General features: G+C 36.5%; 1 protein-coding gene across 1 annotated transcript; it reads left to right on the forward strand.

Annotated features, from left to right (window-relative positions):
• Nucleotides 1–1,868: 1,868 nt before the first annotated feature.
• LOC141623181 (nicotinate phosphoribosyltransferase 2-like) lies at nucleotides 1,869–17,691 on the forward strand. The gene is made up of 15 exons (XM_074439264.1): nucleotides 1,869–2,304; nucleotides 3,810–3,957; nucleotides 4,870–4,989; nucleotides 5,108–5,242; nucleotides 5,328–5,389; nucleotides 6,488–6,563; nucleotides 7,427–7,528; nucleotides 13,447–13,563; nucleotides 14,448–14,506; nucleotides 14,969–15,143; nucleotides 15,349–15,483; nucleotides 15,562–15,660; nucleotides 16,448–16,556; nucleotides 17,072–17,184; nucleotides 17,302–17,691. The coding sequence occupies exons 1-15, from the start codon at nucleotides 2,129–2,131 to the stop codon at nucleotides 17,377–17,379; spliced, it is 1,704 nt and encodes a 567-aa protein (XP_074295365.1). The 5' UTR covers nucleotides 1,869–2,128; the 3' UTR covers nucleotides 17,380–17,691.
• Nucleotides 17,692–22,122: the final 4,431 nt, after the last annotated feature.

A 22,122-nucleotide genomic window follows, 5' to 3' on the forward strand; every position in this document is an offset into this window, starting at 1 on the left:
ATGAATTATATTTATAGTATAAAATTTGTAAAATGTTAGTTCAAGTTGGCCCATTCACGGTTATAAAATTTGTAATTTTTCCTTTATGTATTAAAATATAGTACTGAAAATTTGTAGTACAAATCTTACCATAATTTATGAGTTTTTATGTTAATTTATCAAACACTTAACAAATTGACAATTGACAATAATACTATAATAAGCATAATCTTACGTTAATTATACGCATTGAAAATGAAAATATGTTTTACCATATATAATAGTCGAATAAAGATACATAAACACTGGAAAAAACTAAAAGAACATAATAAGTAAAAGCACACGTGAATGTAAAAATATATATAGGCAACAATAATACGTACTTTTGAATCCACAAACAATAATTCAATTGCTTCAATTGCGTCCACGGGTTTCTTCTTATCGTCGTTATTGTATTTGTTGGCTAAATTGTTTTTGTTGGATAATTCTGGTCTTGACCACTTGTGAGCAACTCTTACGTTCATCTGAGTGGCTCTAACTCCGTATTTGAGATCGCTAATGGTAAGAAAATTTGTCATAGCCATATTTGCAATGGAGATTAAGTTGTTGAGAAATTAAAGAGTTTTTATTTTTTTGGGTGTTTCACAGGTTGATGTTGATCCAGGTTTGAAAAACAATTTTATAGGAGAAATTATAAGAACAATAAAAGAGGTGAATGTCGATTGCAATTCTCGATATACATTGGAAATTTAAATTAGGGGTAATGATGTATCTTTAATAGCATTTTCAATTGATTGTAATTTGAATAGGATACTGGTTGTAATTTAATTAGGTTTATTGGTATTAGGATTTTATTTTCTCAAAATGTAATCCAGATTTCGAAAGACATGACAAGGAAGCAAATAGAAGATCAAAAAAAGAGGTGAATGGCTTTTGATATTTTCGAAAAACCTTGAAAAAAATAAACTTCATTATGGCAGATTTCTGAGTATATTATTTTGAATATCGAGTTAATGACGTTTGATATTATTTATGTCAAATCTGGTTACATTTTGATAAGCAATTAATGACAACAATTAAATGTATCATTAATTAGAATAGTTAATAGATAATAGATGGCGTGATTACAGATGTTTTTTTTTTTTTTTTTTTTTTTTTTTTTTTTTTTTTAATTTATTGGCTGATGTGGAGACTTCCATGAAAGGTAATTGGTTAAAACAAAGATGTTTTGGTGAGATGCAACGTGAGGCCTCCAAAACACTAATTCTTGCACCACATTGCGCCACGTCAGCGGTTTTACCTAATTCTTTTATATATAGGGAAAATGCACGCGGTGCCCTTGAAGTTTCGAATTTTGCCCGAAATACCCAATTTTTTGTTCCGGAAAACTTTAAGCGGCTATAGCTCGTGTCTACGAATTCAGAATGTGATAATTTTTTTTTTTCAAATCGATCATCTTTCCGAAAACTACGATTTGAAAAAAAAAATTGTCGTATTTGGATCCCGTGGCTAGGAGTTTTTATACGTCAAAGTTTTTTTTACCGTACAAACTTTGAGTGACCATATCTCTTGGTTACGAATTCCAAACACGACAATTTTTTTTTTCAAGTCGTAGGTCTCGAAAATATAATCAATTTGAAAAAAAAATTCGTTACTTTCTGAGCTTGTAAACACGAGTTATAGCCTCTTAAAGATTTCCGGATAAAAAAATTGGGTATTTCGGGCAAAACATCAAAGTTCAGGGGCACCGCGTGCATTTTCCGTTATATATATATAGATAGATAGATAGGTCACATTTGACTGGATCTTCAGCTTGTGAGTTGTGACCGATCTCGAGCAAGACTCTTATTGTTCATTTTTATCCATTTTTTTTTTCTCACTCAACTTTTAGATTGGTTACCTCTAATTCCCTTCAGAAATTTCCGGTCCAAATGAACCGAGCGTAAAGGATGGGGGGGAGTTGGTGAAGAAGGAAATAACGAAGGGTGATGACAAAAGAGAGAAATTGAAGAATCCAGGAGAGCGGCAACAACGACGACATCTATCTCATCAGATTCTCAACCAAATCATTTTCATCCCATTATTCTCTCGTACATGAATCAACACAATTCCACACAAACCCTAGAAACTTGACTATTATTCAATCAACATGGAGGTCAAGGGAGAGAACGGTCCGAGGACAACAATGGCGGAAGATGTACAACGACGTCGTTCTGCAATCCAACCTCCCACCAATCCAATGGTCACGCCTTTATTGACTGATTTGTATCAGTATACCATGGCCTATGCTTACTGGAAAGCTGGCAAACATACTGAACGCGCTGTGTTAGTTTCTTCTTCTTCAATCTTTCTTTCTTTTTTATAATTAGTTAATTGTAATCATTATTTGATGATTTGAGTGACTTAAATTGATTTCGTTTGAGTTATTCGTCATCGTTTGAGTGACTTAAATTGAGTATTTGTATGCGGTTAATGATTGGTGTGATTTGTGAGGCGTAAGTGGCGGAACCAGGATTTGGAGTTAGCGGATGAAGTGTAGGCTGAAAATTTTACGAGGCGGTAGTGAATGCGATTGATTAAGTTAGAAAAGGATATCTTAATTTTTTAACTAAAAATGCTTGAGCTTTCAATCTTTCATTACTTGCTAGTTGCTACCAGCCCCTCGCTTCGCCACTATCGAGCAAAATTAAAATTAATGCAACGTTTTGACTGTAAATTCGTAGGTGACGTACAAGTCATCAAACACATTAATTAATAACGCTTATGTAGGGGGTTTTGGTAAGAACCACACACACAATAATAAAGATAAGAATCAGAATAATAAGGATACAATAAGGATACATTATTTACTAGGTTCACCATAATTGTTATGTCCTCACTATAGTCGCACTAGGAATTTTATTGATCACTCATATAAATACAACGAGGATATGAGGATGATAGAATGTTAATGACAAGTTATAACTCCAAAACGCTAATATCTACATGAAACATCTCTCATTCATGTTTGTGATCAACGAAGCAAGTTTCATTGCGTTGAAATTCATTGATGTATGTTTCTTATGGAACATACTACTCCATAATGGTGATAATTAATTCCAACAATTTTCGTATGTATTAAGAGTATGTTGGGATAGTATAATTGACTATCTTTTAATTGCGGAAAGTTGAGCTTTAGAAGATATAACTTTGTTCATTTCTGTTGTTGCTTTAGTTTTTGTTAGGGAACACGGTTGTTGCTGGGATATATGGTCCTAATGTCTACTATTTGAATGATATTGTTTGTTGCTGGGCTATAAGATGAACTTATATCCATACCAGAAACCTATGATAGTAAATCAGTAACTAATCTTTTTTTTATTAGGGTATTAGGTCCGTTAACATCTGGTTTTACAATATTACCTGAGTAAAATCTCTTGCACGAGTATATGTGAAGATGAACTTAAATATATTGGATAGCAATATGTATGTGGCATTGGAAGTAGGTTTGGGTGATGAGGTGGTGCCTTGGTGGCTCTTTGCTTGAAATTGTTTCTCAATAATGGGCTAGGAATTAGGATTGAGATCAGCACTCGGCCGGATAGCATATTGTGCTCATACAAATTCTCAAGTGAGATTGTTTATAGAACCAACAGTCTTATTCCAAAACCAATTGGCATTAGGTGGCGTTGCTCATTAGGATGATAAACAAGTGCCTATCTCTTATTATTTCGATGACATGTAGTTTGTCTAAAATCAGGCATTTGACATTGCTGTGTCTTGAATCTTGATATATAATTGTGGTTATTGATTTTTTTTTTTTGTTATATTCCTGAATTTCTGTCTTTTAGTTTTGATCTATTTTTCCGAAGGAGCCCCTTTGGTGGCGAGTATACAGTTTTTGCTGGTCTAGAAGAGTGCATAAGATTCATAGCCAACTTCAAGTTTACTGAGGAGGATGTTACTTTTGTTAGAGACGCTATGCCTGGTAAATGTGAGGTAAATACCACTGTGTTGTATGATATTGTAGTTTTTTTTTTTTTTTTTTTTTTTTTTAAAAAAATTTATGGTAGTATGAACGCATATTACGCACGACCTCAATGTATATTGCTAACACAAGGGCAAAGTTGCGTACATCCGACCCCCTCTACACCGCAATTTGCGGCCCCCCTTGAGGCACTAGGGTCATGTTGTTGTTGTTGTTGGTAGTACGAATGCGTTGAGGTGATAATTACGATTGATTTACTTGGTACCCAAGTCACTATGATGCTATTGCATAAATATATCATTTGAAAATTGCAATGCCATTTTCATCTCTGGCTTGCAGATTACTGAATTATGTGAATTAATAAGCTTTCATATACTGCTATTTATTCTTTGATATAAAAGGTCACATTGAATTAGCTCCTTTGTAAGAGTGATGGCACCTGTTGACTGTCAAGAGAAAAATGCCACGACACATCTTCTATTTGCCTCCCTTCCCAACTTGCTCATTTTGATAGAAATTTACAGGCATATGCTTGCACATGTTGGAAATACAAACTCTTAGGCCTTGTTGGTATACCAAAATAGGAGAAAGGGAGGGGAGGGGGAAGGAGGGAAGGGAAAGCGAGGGGAGGAAAGGGGAGGGAGAATGGGGAGTGGATATAACTTCCCTCCATATCTTTTCTATGCTGGAGGGATTTTGATTTGCCTTGGAGGAGGGAAAATAGATCCCTCCAAATCCTCCCCCCTCCATTTCCCTCTACCCTTATTTGCTATCCAAACTAGGGATTTTAAATCTCCTACTCTCCCTCCCTTTCCTTTCCCCCCAAATTTTTCCACCCAAACACACCCTTAGTGTTTATACTTCTGCTTGTTGATCTTGTATTATCTTTTAATTAATTTGCTGTCATGCCCTTGAAATATCAGGAGGGTTTTCTGGATTACCTTCGAGAATTAGACTGCTCTGAAGTTGAAGTCTATGCTATTCCAGAAGGATCAGTTGTTTTCCCAAGGGTGCCTCTTATTAGGGTGGCAGGACCTGTTGCTGTGAGTCATTATATATACCGCGATATTACACTCAGTCCTCATTGTATTGGGATTCATGATATTTTACTACAACATAAGCATTGGGGTTTTCTAATTGAGTCTCTTCTATTGAATTCAGGTGGCTCAACTTTTGGAAACTACTCTTGTCAACCTTATCAATTTTGCATCACTGGTGGCAACTAATGCTGCAAGGCACAGAATGGTTGCTGGAAATGACAAAGCACTACTTGAGTTTGGCCTTAGAAGGGCCCAGGTTCGGTTTTAAATACCTTGCACTGATTAGTTTCAGCACTTGACAATTTGTTATCAGTACATAAAGGTTTGATCTTGTAATATAGGGGCCTGATGGAGGAATTAGTGCGTCAAGATACTGCTACATGGGTGGTTTTGATGCAACAAGGTAACTTCTTTCTGTAAAAAAGTGTTAACATTCAGTTGCCTTTTGATGCGGTTCATGATGCTGGAGGTCTTGTTTGGGTATACTTAAAACTACCATGATGTCTCTTGTAGTATATGTGGCAAAACACTGTTGAGATCTGCTGATATATCAGTCACTACTTTCTACACTCGATAAAGCGTTCTATATTTATTGTACTGAATTCAAGAGGATACTGTGAATTTGTAATTTGTATTACTGGTAGGCTGTGTTACTCCGACACACTGACACGTGTCGGTGTCGGACACGTGTCGGCGTGTCCGACACGAAATTTCTGAATTACCCCGACACGCCGACACGGTCAACAGTGTGTCTTGACCAACCGACACGACACGACAGGACACGTTAATTTTATAAACAAAAATATAATTTGGACACGGTCAACCTATTTTCAATTTAATATTTTACCTAGTTTATAATAAAAAAAATTAAAATAAAGCTCCATATGTAATGAAGTTATAATTGACATTTTGATAATAAAAGAACACAAATCCCATAAACCCCCAAACTGACCCCGCCTATTTAGGGAGAAGATAACAAATGCTTTTGGGTTACCGATGCAGTTCCTTCTAGTAAAGGCAAAAAATAAAAATAATAATTTCTTTTTCCCCATAAATCTACCCACGCCTCTCTTTCTTCTTTCCCTCACAAACGATAAAAAACTAGTCCTCTTCTGCTCTTCTTCTTCGATGGCTTCCACTACTTTTTCTTCAATGGCGTCAAGGTATTACTCTTTTCTAAAACAGTGTCAATCTTCTTCAGCAGTAATCTTAATCTTCAACTTTCGTCACCGCCGTGTCAGTGTCGTTTCCGGCAAGGCCGTGTCAGACACGTGTCACGTGTCGTGTTGGCCGCCGTGTCGTGTCCGACACGCGAGACGCCACCTGACAGCCGTGTCGGAGTAACGCAGCTGGTAGGGACCGTAGGGTGCTCCATAATTGAAACATGGTAGATTTTGAGTATGTTTACATGGATGTTTTCTCCCTTGTTTAATGGATCATGTACAAGTACAAGGTCAGGTTGCAGTAATTGGTAACTAAGCAACCTTTTTCTGTGTTACAGCAATGTTGCAGCTGGACAATTGTTTGGAATACCGCTCAAGGGAACACATTCACATGCCTTTGTCAGCTCATTTATGGTGAATCCTAATTTAGATATTTCCCAACTTGTCATTTGCTTCACGGTGATAAAAATTGAACATGATGTTAGATTTAGATGTAGTCTTTGTTTTTTATGTCGGGATAGGACGATAGGTACATTTGCCTTTCATAGACAAAGGTTTTGCTCACAAACTAATGTTGTTGGAAAATTTAGTTTCCCCCCTCCTCCCCCCCCCAAGGGTAACATGATTTGATCTTGTACAAATTCTCTTAACTAGAACGGAATAAGATATGCACATATGCTGTTCTAAACCAAGGTTACCGGATTCGCTCGCGTACCCTACGGATCGCGAATTGTTAAGAGCGAATTCTATCTTGTCGCTTACTGTAAATACGTGCGGCACACATTCTATAAGAGCGAATCACGAATCAGTAAGGGCGTATTCATAGTGAATCAATCTAACCCACTTTTTTTTTGTTAATTTAATTTCAAATGAACCAGGTTGCAATTTTGGCTGATTAATTAAGTGGCCCTACATGTTCTAAAGGCGGCGTCAAGCATTTGATAATTATCCTTCATAAGAGGAGGGTTTACCTGGACAGGAGACTCTTTAAATTAATTGGCAAATGATAATTTGTGACTTTCTTTATAGGAAACCTTAAATGTATTATTAATCTTGAAACATTACTGAGTATGGAGATATTCTAGTTTATTCAAATTTGTTGATTTTGGAGCTGTCTATATTTTTGGTGTTTAAAGCTAATAGTAAATAAGCTAAGCAGTCATTACATCTACCAGTGGAAACTTGTATCTGGTACCTGTTTAATGAGCTCTTAGTTTCTCGCCTCCTCCGCATTAAATTAGAGTGTGCTTCTAATTCAATTCAATCCTGTTCTACAGAGCTTAGATGAGATTGTGGAGAAGTCGCTAATCAGTGCTGATGGATCAACTTCTTGTGAGGATTTTGTGTCTCTGGTTCAAACGTGGTTGGCTAAAATTCAGGTGTTCAATTCTTTCCTTCTTGAATTTACAGTAGTGTTCAAGCCCGGTTGCCCGGGTCATATTGTAAAAGTGGCTTTTGACTATTATCAAGAGCTTGTTGTTTAGGGCGGCCTTTTATAGTGACTACGGACCACTACGGACCCAGTTATCTGTATTTTGCATACTTTATTTAATGATACTACTCCCTTCGTCTAAGTCAATAGTTTACATTTACGTTATTTCTCCTCACAAATAAAGCAAATGTAAACTATTCAACGGGACGGAGGGAGTAAAGAAGAGTGCGACTGTGTTGCCGACTCTTTTAAAGTAAACCATTTTGTAAAATGTTTGGTGTTATACATATTTAAAATAGTCAGACCAAATAAACTTGTGTTAATATGTAATTTTTCGAACCTAATTGGGTTTTAAACTAACCCAAATCACATACTCCGTATAACTACTTATAGTTAAACGTTTGATTTTATTCTAGTATTGGTGCCCGGCGGGGCTACCTTTACTTACCATTAATTTTTTTTTTCATTAAATAAAATTACTTAAAGTTGCATAACCCCTAAATTTATCATTAATATATTTTTCTATGACATATCCTAAAATTACGATAAAATAAATTTTGAGACAAATTCACTACTCCCGCTATTAATATTTTACTCTTATTAATGAAACAATAGTAATGACATTTCACTACTTGCCTGTAAACATTGTTACTTTCACTACCCGCCGTAATTATTGTTACTGTCACTACTGCCGCATTAATATTGATAATTTCACTACTCTCGCCGTAATTATTGTTACTTTCACTATTGCCGCATTAATATTGATTATTTCACAACTCCCGTTGTTTCACTATTGCCGCATTAATATTGATAATATTGTTACTTTTACTATTCAAATGAGTGATTACTATTATATAACTATATCCAATGTTACTACAATTCTATCTAACTTGAATTATTTATAACCTATTGATATTATATTTTTGTATGTTAAATAATTAACATCTCTATACATCTAATAAACTATAAAGTTTAATAAAATTGCATAGATTTTAAATTTAATATATAATTTTATGATGATAATAATTAATACCATAAGTGTGCATGTTTATACTAATTTATTATTTTATTTTAAGAAAATTGACCATCTTCTAGTCTTTTATAAATATTTAGGATTACCAAGCATCTTCTTTCTTTCAGTCTCCTTGAAATTAACCATCTTAATTAATTATTTTATTTTAAGGAAATTGACTATGTTTTAGTCTCTTACAAATGTTTAGGAAAATTACCATGCTTCTATATAATTTAATTTTAACCCAAACTATATAATATTTGCATTGAGATCCCTTAATCGGGTCCATCACACGGTGCTATTGATTTAAAACTATATAGTATAATTAATTTGTATATCTTTCTTTAATTACATTGAAGTCCCTTGGTTTCTGGATTTAATATATAGTATTGATATTGATATGCTAATGCAATATGAGGATAAGGAAAAAAAAATTATGAACGCCCGGGCTACCTTTATTTAACATTTAAATTTTATTTTCTATGAAATATGATTTCTCTAAATTTGGTTCACACATACATTTACAATTTATATATTAAAATTATGATGAGAGGTAAAGTTTATCAACAAATTATGAGACACGTTCACCTCTCCCGCTGTTAATATTATTACTTTCATTACATCCCCTGTTAATACTATTACGTTCACTACTTTTTCGATTACTGTTGTTTGTTTTACTATTCCTACTATTTTTACGGTTAACCCGTTAGTTTTGTCAAGCTCGTATATTTAAATAAATTAATATTTTCTTAAAATCGAATTGTTAGTTAATTTTTCATACTCTTTCCGTTGTTCCTATTACATGTGTTGTGACTACAATTACTTTCACTTCTCCCGCCGTCATTATTTTTTCTATCACTACTCCCGCATTTATTATTGTTAATTTCACTACTCCCGTTGCTGCTAGTATGACTTTCACTACTCCCGTTACTATATATTATTGTTGCTTTTACTACTCACATGGAAGGTTACTATCACAATAGTTGATTATCTAGTTGTATTAGAGTTATATATTTAAATAAAGAGTTATTTAATGAGAATACTCTAAACTATTGGTCAGCTTCTCAAAATACTCCAAACTCTATTTTTAACTACCAATATAACCAACTTTTGCATCCTTCTCTTTTATTAAAACGGGTGGAAAGGCTACCTGCTTCTAAACTATTGGTCAGCTTCTCAAAATACTCCAAACTCTATTTTTAACTACCAATATAACCAACTTTTGCATCCTTCTATTTTATTAAAACGGGTGGAAAGGCTACCTGCTAAACAAGTTGCTTTCTCTTTTAACCCTTTTTTTTTTTTTTTTCTATTTTCATCAACCTTATGTAAATGCCATTAATCCCCTTTCTTCTCCAAAACACCAAAATACCATTGATCTAAATCAATTACCTGGATCAATTGACCCACGACTTTCGCTAAAGGATCAATTTTTTCAGTTTTGTCTGTATCAACTATTCCTCCAGTACAATACATCACTATTTTCAGTTTTATCACTATCAACATTCACTACTAATGGATCTGAATCAATCACCTAGACCAGCAAAAGCAAGCTGTTGATCAGAATAATATACCATCAAATCCTCGCTTAAAATGCATATCACTAATTGACCCACCGCATGGAAAAGATTAACCATTCACCCACCAAACTCTTTTAAAACAACAAAAAGTTATGATCTTTGATTGTAAAAACCTATCATGATCATTAATTTGAAAAAACCCAAATTTTGTTTAGAAAATCCCGATGTTTTTAGGCGAAAATCTCAAATAACCACATCACAATTTACCCCCTTTTCCCCTAAAAATTCATCAAAATCAAATCTTTTGATAAAAAAGCCCCTGTACATATCAAACTTTAATGTAATTAAGGGTTTGGGTTATGCAAATGATGTTTTTTTTTTATAGAAAGAAAGGAAGAAATTAGTGACAAAATGCGGTGCAAAGAAGGTTAAAATTGGATTTATTTTGCAACGTGGTGGGCTTTGAATGTTGTCTTTGGTATTTATAATAAGAAGGTTTGATGCATATCCTTATCCTACGTATAGCTAACAATAAGTGAGAGAGAAACATGAGGGGGAGTGGTGAGTGGTTGTCAAAAAAATTTACTGTAAAAATTGAAAGGGAAGATGATGAAGATGAAGATAGGTTATAAGAAGAAAGGTGGGACTTATGCTACCTTTTACCTGCTACTACCGGTTAACAAATGACCAATTCTATTAAAAGGTAAGGAGGGTAAAAGTTGGGTATATTGGTAGTTAAAATATAGTTCGGAGTATTTTGAGAAGGACCCTAATAGTTTGGAGTATTCATGTTAAATAACCCTTAAATAAATCTGAAATATTAGATTAGAATATTATTTAAGTACAATCATTATTATTTACTAATTAAATTACAAATCTAATGAATTATGGAATATTATATTTTTTGGAAATCTGAATTGATTTACTTACCTTTTAATAGTTTCCAAAATATAACATATACTTATATTATATTTATGTATGTTAAATAATTAACATATTTATACTAATTAATATCATAAGTAGGACCCGTTTATTTAAGGAAACTCGCCATATTCTAATATTCTCTAAATTTATACTTTTAACCAAACTATATAATATTTACATTGAAGTCCCTTGTTCAGGTCCATCACACGGCGCTAGCGATTTAAAACTATATAGTATAATTAGTGTGTATGGATTTATTTAATTACATGGAAGTCCCTTGGTTTCTGGAATTAATATATAGTATTGATTAGTATTAATAATTGAGAATACGCATCGAATGAATAAATTGGTGACATATTAGAGAAAATTCGCTCTGAGTTATTCTCCCATTTGAACCCCGACCACCAATCACCACAACCACCACTGTTATCGATCTCTACTAATCACCATGACATAGCGAATATTGGGAAATACTAATCACCATGACATAGCTAAACAATTGTATAAATATTAGAATCTCGAAAGTGGTCGAAAGATTATCGTTTGTATTATTCATTTATTCGTTGGCATTAATTACATTAATTGATATATTTATATGTATAGAGTCCTACGCTATTATGGCCACAACTATTTCCATATCACCAGTGTTTCCTAAATACACTTGCTTATTTCCTAATGCTAGTTTCCCTCTCACACCTGTCAAGGTCTTTCGACATCACAGCAGCACCTAAACCATACCTGCGAAATACAACGTTTAACGAAGGATTATTTCCACTTTAATTTGGTGCCTTAAGCTCTGTTTGGTAAAACTACCTGAAAAGGGTAAAACTACCTGAAAAGGTAGCTGAAACTTGAAAAGGTAGCTGAAAACTGAAACCTGAAAAGGTAACTGGTAAGGTAGCTGAAAATTAGGAGCTGATAAGGTAACTGATTATATAAAAATATGTTTGGCAAACTAGCTGTAAAGGTAGCTGATTTTGGTAAAATGACGTAAAAGGTTATGAAAATTATTTAATATTATAGAATAAAGGGGTACAAAATGGAAAATAAGTCATTTCAGGTACCTGATTTCTCAAATGCTACCTGAGGTAGCATTTCATTTCAGGTACCTTATTTGACCAAATAAGTTACTTGCCAAACATTTGCAAAAAAATCAGGTAGCTGAAATTTTGGTCAAATAAGCTACTTTGGTCAAATAAGCTACCTGAAGTGTCGTGCCAAATGGAGCCTTAAGATTTGACCTAATTTCACTTCAGTGCCATGAGTTCTACATAATTCCACTTTGGTAAAATAATCAACACCATCAGAACTCATTAGTCTCGCAAACCAGAACAATATCTTTCATTGTTTGAGATTTTTCAATCCTCCAAATCCCCAATTTGACAATTTCTAGTCAGAGTCAATTTATCAACTACAATCGGAGAAGAATATACTATTGGAAAGGCGAGGAAAGATGAATGTACTCCGTAATATTTATAGTCGAGAACTGTATCTTTTACATAGTTTATAAGCTTAACTACTATTTTGCTTACATAGTTTACATAGTTTATAATCTTATAAGATAGTTTTTTAAACTAAGTGGACAATTATATTGTTTTATAATAATGCTTTTAGTTATTTTTATTATGCTTTCAATTTGCATATGGCTAATCTATTAGTTGGGCTGGAAGTTTAGTTGGGAATTTATGATCATATATTCATATAGTAATATCTTACTTCTAGTCTTTTAGTTGTGGTAGATCATGATATCATATTCTCAGTAATATCTTATTTACTTATTATTATTATTGCTATTTTTCCCACCGGTTACACAATATTTTATTGCAGATTTGTCATCATTAGAGATAATATATTTCATAAACTAATTAATTTATTGAACAAAAGAAGTAGCCAATGATATCGCTCGAAAAGTTCCTCTTAAGTATATATATTGATATTGATACTATCTTCAATAAGTAACTATGGTAAGTTCAGCTCATGTTACTAAATTTTCTCCTCAATAAATAATACTCTCTCGGTTTCAGTGGGTTCTATATGCTTGTCATTGTATACGAAAGGAAATTTGAAAAGTAGTGTCTAGTAAAATAGTGACAGTATTTGTTACTGGGTTTTCGCCTTAGTAACTATATCGTTGAAAGGAAGTTCTAAAGCGTACATGGATATGATTTGTAGGTTCTCCAGTTATTTTGAGTTCTGACGCTTCAAACTGTCATTTGCCACTCAAAGTTGTTTGACTATGTACCTCATTTTCAATATATATAAAGATAAACATGAAGTGCTATACACAGATTCCTTTGCATTTAAGCTAGTAATTAGTAATTCATCTCTGGCTCTGAGTCTGCTGACCATTTGTTTTGTGACTTTGCTGTTGATGTTGCAACTTCATCATCTTCTTCATATTCTTCACAGAGGACGAAGTTTTTGACCAGTGGCTTTGGTGAGACAAATTTAAGCGAGTTAGCAGCTTTCACCTCATACGCCCTGGCGTTTCCTGATAATTTTCTGGCTCTAGTGGACACATATGATGTAAGTGATACTTGTGTAGTCTTTTTAAACTATTGAGTTCTCTTGACGCAGCATACTTTTTATTGATCAACAATGAATGTGGTGCTATTTAGTCATTTTGAGCTGCAACCACTCCTCTCTATGCTCTTTGCATATCATATGATACCTTCTTTGTGTTTGTTTGGATACCACCAGCCACACGGGAATATGAACATCCTAGTAATTTAAAGTAAGAGTTGTTTAGTTGTCAAAGTGATAGAAACTAGAAATCAGAACTCACAGGGTACCTCCCAGTTCCCACACGTCGTACGAAGTTGTGTACCGTAGTGGCCTAGGTTATTGGAATTTCCAATGTGCAAATGTAACTCTTTTACCCATCAAAGCATTCCTAAGCACTTTTTCCCTCTCTGATTCTTCATCTTTACTCATTTTCTCATTTTATTTTACTTTTTACTGATTTTGCAATTATTTTTCTTCTATCCTTACTCTTGTGCTAAGCTGGGATTGTTTAGTTGAGCCTCAAAAGTATGAGTTTCATGGTGCTAGAACTAAAGAGGCAGGGATGGTCAAATTTGTTGAAAGAAGTACCACATAGCTTTTTGACTCTTTGTATGTGATCTTGGTGTGCCTCATTAAGCAAAACTTAACTTAAAACTGTTGCTCCAGTGCCTCAAGGGTTCCTGCAAATAAGGGGTTAAGGGGATTCTGATGTACATAGCATGTGAGCTGTTTGCGGAAAAGCGAAACATAAACTATATGGCATAAAGTGAACTGTGAAATCTTGTCACATTCATAAGATTTGTTGCTCATGTTTTGTGGAGTAAAAGTTTGATGCTGATGATCTCTTAACATTGGAAGTGGATTAGTGATCTCATTTGCATAATGAACCAATTGCAATGTGGCAGGTTTTGAGGAGCGGAATTCCAAACTTCTGTGCAGTTGCTTTGGCGCTTAGAGATTTAGGGTATGAAAGAAAGATGAAGGATGCATTTCTTTATTAACTTGCATATTAATTCTCTCTATGCAATTGCATTAGTTACTTAGCATCTGTGTAACTTCTTTCTCCTCCATGTGAAGCAGCAAACCTGTTAGACCTTGCGCGACAAGATGCTATTTTGGATTCATCTTTCTTCGCTTTTTGTCTGACCTTATTAGGGGGCTTTCTGTTGTAGAGGATGATATTAGAAATACAAATGATAGAAACATTTAAAAGGGGGTAGGTGGGCCTTTCTATTTCTCTACAAACCCCCCCCCCCCCTCCCCCCCCCCTTTTGTGTTTGCATACAGTTCCGAACTTCTTATTGATGTGGTTAGGAACTTAGGATTATATAAATTCTCTACCATCAGGGCTTTAGGTTACCCATTCTGCATAAACAATTTCTTATAATTATCTCATCTGACTTTATAGTTCATGTCATCGTTGCAGGTATAAGGCCATGGGAATTAGATTGGACTCTGGAGACCTGGCTTATTTGTCTTGTGAGGCACGCAAGTTTTTTCAAGCTATTGAGACAGAGTTTGGAGTTCCTGGTTTTGGAAAGATGAGTATTACTGCTAGCAATGACCTTAATGAGGAAACTTTGGATCATCTAAACAAGCAGGTAATAAAATATTGTTGTATTGTATCTGTTACCTGTCACTTCACTTCAAATTAACATCACCTTAAGTTCTTAACACCCCGAAAGTCCACTGTAGCAAGTGGGGATAAAATATCACATATGCAACCTTAAGCTGGTTATTTCTAAGTAAGAAATGATTTTATTGCATTTTTTGCATTAGTTATAATTTATAAGTTTGCATAGACAGGGTCATCAAGTTGATGCGTTTGGAATAGGGACTTACCTGGTGACATGCTATGCTCAAGCTGCATTGGGTTGCGTTTTCAAGCTCGTTGAGATTAATAACCAGCCTCGTATGAAATTATCTGAAGATGTTTCCAAGGTCGGTTTGTGTCTCCTAGCGCTAGTGTTAATGATGGAATTTCACATATAAAATATACGTAACACATTGTTTTCTTAGGTATCCATTCCATGTAAGAAACAATGTTACAGATTGTATGGAAAAGAGGGATATGCTCTAGTAGACTTGATGACTGGAGAAAATGAACCAGCTCCTAAGGTATGCGCTAATCAGCAACTAAGAAACCATCGTCCATCGCTTACTTATTTTGTCAATAGATTTTCTTTTGATGATTTTTCTCACTGTTTTTTGTGGCTGTCAAGAGTTTGCTTTTTTAACTTTTACTGAATGAGCCAATTTGGTTAGCTAATCTAATAGCTGTGCCTTATATCATTGTGGAAGAGAAATGAAGGTGTTAGGGACTAACCTTTGGGGCTTGTGGCTTTACTTTTTACCTTATGGAGATACCATAGTAAAGGAAGCTGATTTTACACTTGCGTTGTGGCTTTCAGTCTTAACCTAGGGACTTGTGGATTCACCTGTCAGCTTGTGTAGATACAAAGATACCATAGTAAAGGAAAGATGATTTTTGCTCTTGCTTTTTCCATACACTCTCACAGAAGGGATTGTAGAAACTAACTGTAAATTAACTCTTCGTAGTAAAATTCAATCCAAAACTAAAGGTTTTGCTTGATAAGAGTGGGATTTTGAGTTTTCGGGTCAAACCACCTTGTTTTGCAGCTCTAGGCAGCCTCTAGCTCACAGCAGGCTGTGAAGCATTTAACGTAGTTGATTGCAAAAATTTGCACACAGAAAGTGAAATTTCTAGTTGAATTCTGCATATTGCAGTCGAAGGCATTAGTTTGCAAAGGACCCTTGCAAGCACATGGTTCTATTTAGAGCAGAGACGCAAATACGGTGTAAATTAAGAATGTGCTCCATCTAATCTCGTGTCCATATATTAACCGTCATTTGCTGAGTAGTAAAATATGTGCTCTGATTGCAGGCTGGTGAGAGAATTCTCTGCCGTCATCCATTCAATGAGTCCAAAAGAGCATATGTGGTACCACAACAAGTGGAGGAGCTATTCAAGTGCTATTGGAGTGGTAGCTCAGGTAAGGTTTTTTATCTAGTATCTGGTACACCGCAAACTTTCTATTCTGCATGCCTTGTATATGCTTGCAACAGTCTTTGAGCCCCGGCACCAACATTGCGATTTTTATCCAAGCAATATCATGTTTACTGATGGAGACATGGAGGGTTTGTGGGGGAGCACTAAGGTGGATCCACAAAGAATACAAGCTTTATTGAGTTTCTTCAGTTACGATGGCCCTTATTGCTACGTTTTCTTTGCCTCGATGGACTTCTATCAAACAACATTCCCTCCATCACATCTATATTGTGCCCATTGAATTGATGGTCAAACAACGTGACTTGGTCACTTGACTGATATTTTCTCGCATTATATTATAATTAGAAACTGTTTAAATTTGATTTCATGGAAATTGTTTTGTTAAATCAAACTCAAACATGATAAATTTTACATTGACTATATGTGGATAAATTAATAGACAAAATTGACAATATTTGAGATGGATTTCACGAGTCATGAAACTTTTGCTTCTTGTAGACAAAATGAGAGAAAACATGCCACCTCTAAAGGAAATCAGAGAGAGGTGCATGAAGCAGCTGAAGCAAATGCGTCCAGACCACATGAGGAGATTAAATCCTACACCATACAAGGTACTATTAGTTGGGAATTTCTTATACTCTTGTACAATGTTAACTCCGTATAGAATAAATTTATTTGAAAATAATACCGAGTATAATAGTAATAGCGGTTACTATTATCTTAAACAGGTGAGTGTGAGCGCAAAGTTGTATGACTTTATCCATTTCCTATGGCTAAACGAGGCACCTGTGGGAGAATTGCATTGAAGTCATCATTTTATGAACAACAAATTTGACAACTACGCATTCGTATACAATAGATAAAGGCGGAAGGCGAAAGGTGAAAGGTTTGAACATCTCAGATTCTTATTCATATATAAACTACATACCTAAATTGTAGAGCTTCTGTTTGTTTCTTTTCGCTTTAAATAGTAGTATTACCTACATTTTTTATGATACTGGTAATAAAGTAATAGTTCGTCTTGTGTAAGACCATGTTATGGTACAAGTGTACAACATACGAGTAGTTGTTTACTTTCATCTAAGGATTATAATATGGAATAGGGCCATTTTACGCCAGAATACACTCTTATTTGGGGTTCTTGTGATAAAGCAATGTTTTTTGCTTCTACATCATGTCATCTGTTTGAAGAATTATCTGGATGACTATTTGGGACTGAGTCACATTATCATGGTTATTCGATTTAGCCGTCTTGTCGACCACAACAGATGTCAAAGATGGCATTAGTTAGAATTTGTGTTATATCAAATGCCATTTTTCATATCCAATGTGCACACTTGAGATAATAATTGTCCTCAATTCTTATTGTTGTACAACGCGAAGTCATTTTAAGTAATTAAGTGTTGTAGTTTTTAAATTCTGCTTCTGAATACCATCTCGGTTTAGCTGTTCACATTGTGCTTTGCACCGCCTTGCCTCATCCATGATGGATAGATCACCATGTCCATCGTAAACCCTTAATGCGCTTTTGGCTAATTCTCAATCGAACTTTGATACACAGCGACCTATCACACCCTCCAAATTCTGCAGTCCAAACCAAATGTACGCAACACTATCTTGAGTTGGGATGTTAATGAGCCGAGTCGAGCCCGAGCTTGGCCTTGCTCGGCTTGTGCTCAAGAACCAAAACTCGAGCTCGAGCTGATCTCGAGCTTACCCGTGCTTGAAAAAATGTGCTTGTTATAAAGCTCGCGAGCTTTAACGCGAGCTCGAGCCTATATAAAACTATTTATCTTTTTATTTTATTTTATTTTTCTTTCGATATTTTCAATAACAAGGCTCAAAGGTTATATGTAAAAATATTTGGCAAATCAGCGAGACATTTGATATGTGTGATACAAAAATATAATCATGATAAAATATTTTTATATAATATGAGCAATATCTTATGTAATCATACAAGTTCGAGCTGCTCGCGAAGCCGAGCCGAGCCCGAGCCGAGCTTTGACCGAGCCGATCTCGAGTAGCTCGCGAGCTATCTCGTCTCATTAACACCCCTAGTCTTGAGTTTCTCAAACCCAATTCATAAATTCCTCAAAGATATTATCTGATATTATCTTTGCCGTGTTAGAGCTTGGTTGAGTCGCAAGTATTATTTTGACTTTCGACCCATCTCTATCACAATGGATGTAAAGGAACAATTGAATTGCTTTACCTATCGTGCACCCCTAAGATGCTCGGTATACACGAAATCTTCCTGACTATGTGTACCTATCAAAATTAAATCTCGCCTTTTGAGACAAACTAGGATGACGGTATTATCGCTCGTATAACTTAAGATTTACGGCACTAACTCATGGATGCCCATAGGACATCAAGACAATACCAACTATGGCTTGCTTAGTGTAAGGAGCCGCACATTTAGCCGCATAATTTCTGAGAATTGCGCGCGCGATCCTTTCACTTCGACCCCTTAGATTTTATATTTCCGCTTATGTATTTTCATTTCTGTTTTTAGTTTCATTTAATACTCCAAGACTACTCCCTGCGTGTCGAATCTTGGAGTCTCGTTTTTAGTTTAAGATATGTTTTTAGGCGTTTAGAAAACATATCGCTATTCTGCACAATCAATGTATCCTGCTACCAGGACCAAACTATCAAATTTGTCTCTAAGAGAGGTGCTAGTCAATCAAAAACCGCTTTTCATCCAAAAGCTTGTTGCTTGCTTTCAATAATCGTATTGCTTCCTTTTATTGCTTTCGTGTGCTGGACTTGATAATCGTGACTAGGATTCCCGACACACACCCCGAGTCCCGAGAAATGTGCTAGTGGGCGATCCCTCACTAGTACGAGACCCTTGTTGCTTGCATTCTTGCCCTAAAGTTGGGCAAGGGTGCACACCACGATCCGGCGAAAGTACCAGACCGTGACATTTGGAATTAGAGCCCGGTCTTCGGACGGGTTTCTGCAAGCCGCATTTGTTCATCGGAATCGAGAAAATGGGCAAAAGTATGGAGAATGAGTGGGATACTTAGAGGACGCGTTCAACAATAAGCTTCCAAAACTCGAGGGCATCGTGATCCGAATGGGGGAGAGCCTCGAGGAGTTGGAAAAGACGGTTAGTGGCTTCGAGTCGACAATGATCGGGATGGAGACCCGGATCCTAGCGATCAGTGAGGCAATCCCCGATGATCAGTCGGAAGAAATCATTCATCTCCATCGAAAGATCGAGGAGCTAGAGAACACTTGCGCCACGCTCTTGAAAGCGGTGGCCAATGACGGGAAATCATTAGGGGGCCGTAAGGTGAAGGCACCCATACCTCGCACCTACGATGGGGCGAGAGATTCGAAAGCGGTCGATAATTTCGTCTTCAATATGGAGCAATACTTCCGAGTAAGTGGGCTCGACGAAGAAGGGAAAGTCGACACAGCAAGTATGTACTTGGTGGACGATGCCAAGATGTGGTGGCGGGCTAGGTATAAGGAGATCGAAGCGGGCACGATCATGCTAACATCGTGGACCGACTTCAAGAGGATTTTGAAGGATCACTTCTACCCCGAGAACACCGAGTTTGTCGCTCGGAGGAAGCTGAAGGAAGTAAAGCACACCAAATCAATCCGGGATTATGTGAGGGAATTCCCAGCGTGCATGCTCGAGATTACGGAAATGACCGAGATGGACAGGACATTCGAGTTCGTCAACTGATTGAAGAGGTGGGCTCAACAGGAGGTAATGAGACAGAACCCCAAGACACTATCTTCAGCCATATCGGCTGCGGAGCATCTTCTCGATTTCCACGGGGAGCGAGAGGTACCTCGAGAGGTAGCACCAACGGAGAATACCGGTGGGCCTCAAGTTGGGTTCAACGGAAGGAAACCACAAGTTAGTTCGATTTCGGTTGGGAACAGTCGGTTTCGCTCACAGGGGAGCCAAGCTCAAGCGGCGAGCAATTCAAACTCGCCCACAAGCTCATCTTCAAAGGTGGGAAACTCAACTGTGTCTACAACAAAGAAACTGTTCGCGTGCTTTGTGTGCAAGGGTCCTCACAAGATGGCCGAATGTCCCAACAAGGCCGAGTACAGCGCAGTGATTCAAAAGATGCCAAAGGAGGCTCAAGAGCGTCTTTGTAACACCCCCTCATACCAAGGTGCCTTACCAGGACCACCCTACCATGAAGGTATGTTACTATCTCGGTTGCCCGAGGTTAATATATATCAAAAGCAACAGTCCAAACACATTTATTAATGTACGGTAATTATAAAAGTTACATAGTCTCCAAAATCTTATAAACGAGTTTTCCAAATGGTAACAACTACCAAAACAATAACTAAGACTCGTGGTGGTGACATCTAATCCAGCGTGGTGACTCTCCCATGACTGCCCCAAGCTCAATAAATGTATCACCTGTCACAATCTGCTCACCATCCCCGAATGGATCACCGCAGGTTTTACAAAACAACAACAACGGGGTCAGTACTGTTCAATCAAGATAAGACATACAAACATTGTAACCGGTTGATCATCCTCCATCTCCGGTCTCCCGATCTCACACAGTAACCGACTACACACCGAAGTGTGTAGCCCTGCCAGATTACCCATCGCAACAGGTAATCCTCGCCGCTAGTGGGTGACCGCAGCCCATCCCCACCTAGTCCAGCTCATCAACGAGCGACTAACAATCCCTGTCCCTTAATGTGCACATCCCCTCCCGTGACGGGTTCCACGGAGGGCGAACGAGGGTGTGAAGCCACTCCCGCAAGTGACTCCACCACAATCACATATACCACAGCATCACAGCTGTCACAACACCACAACCGTCACAACACAACCACATCACCACAACACCCATCCTCCGATGATCAGCAGATAACAACCATTATGAAACAAACATAATCTTAATCAATTAACAAAGATCGAGTAGGGAAACCCTACCTTTTTTTAATCCGCTACGCCGCAATCAATCATACAAATGCACAACTAGTAACACATCATCACCTACAACAACGATAATCAACAATCAACAACATATGATGACCAAAACCCTAAACCCCCAAATTAACCAAATTAGGGTTTGTTAACTTATAAGAATGACAATAGATGAACAAGGATAAGACACTTACTACGGCGATTGACACGGAATGAGATGCTAGAACCCACAATCGACGACCTTTGACTTGGAATTGATAAAGATGATTAGAGGAGAATGAACGTAGTTTATGTTTTTGGGGAGAAATGATTTTAGAAACTGACGAACGATTATATATAACCTCTAATCATTTTAACCAAAACCGCGGAAATAATACCCGTCAGGCCGGATACTCGGTCGAGTATAGGGTATACTCGGCCGAGTATCCTCTACTCGGTCGAGTATTACCCATACTCGGCCGAGTATTCCTGGGCAGAAGCCAAACAGAATACCCAACACACTTTACTCGACCGAGTAGGCCATACTCGGTCGAGTACCAGCCTATAAAATCCGTAGTATTACAGTCTTCCTACCCTTAAAATGAACTTCGTCCCCAAAGTTCCAACCCAACCTATAAAACAT

Source organism: Silene latifolia, chromosome X (genome assembly GCF_048544455.1).
Source record: "Silene latifolia isolate original U9 population chromosome X, ASM4854445v1, whole genome shotgun sequence".
In the NCBI taxonomy this organism is placed as follows: domain Eukaryota; kingdom Viridiplantae; phylum Streptophyta; class Magnoliopsida; order Caryophyllales; family Caryophyllaceae; genus Silene; species Silene latifolia.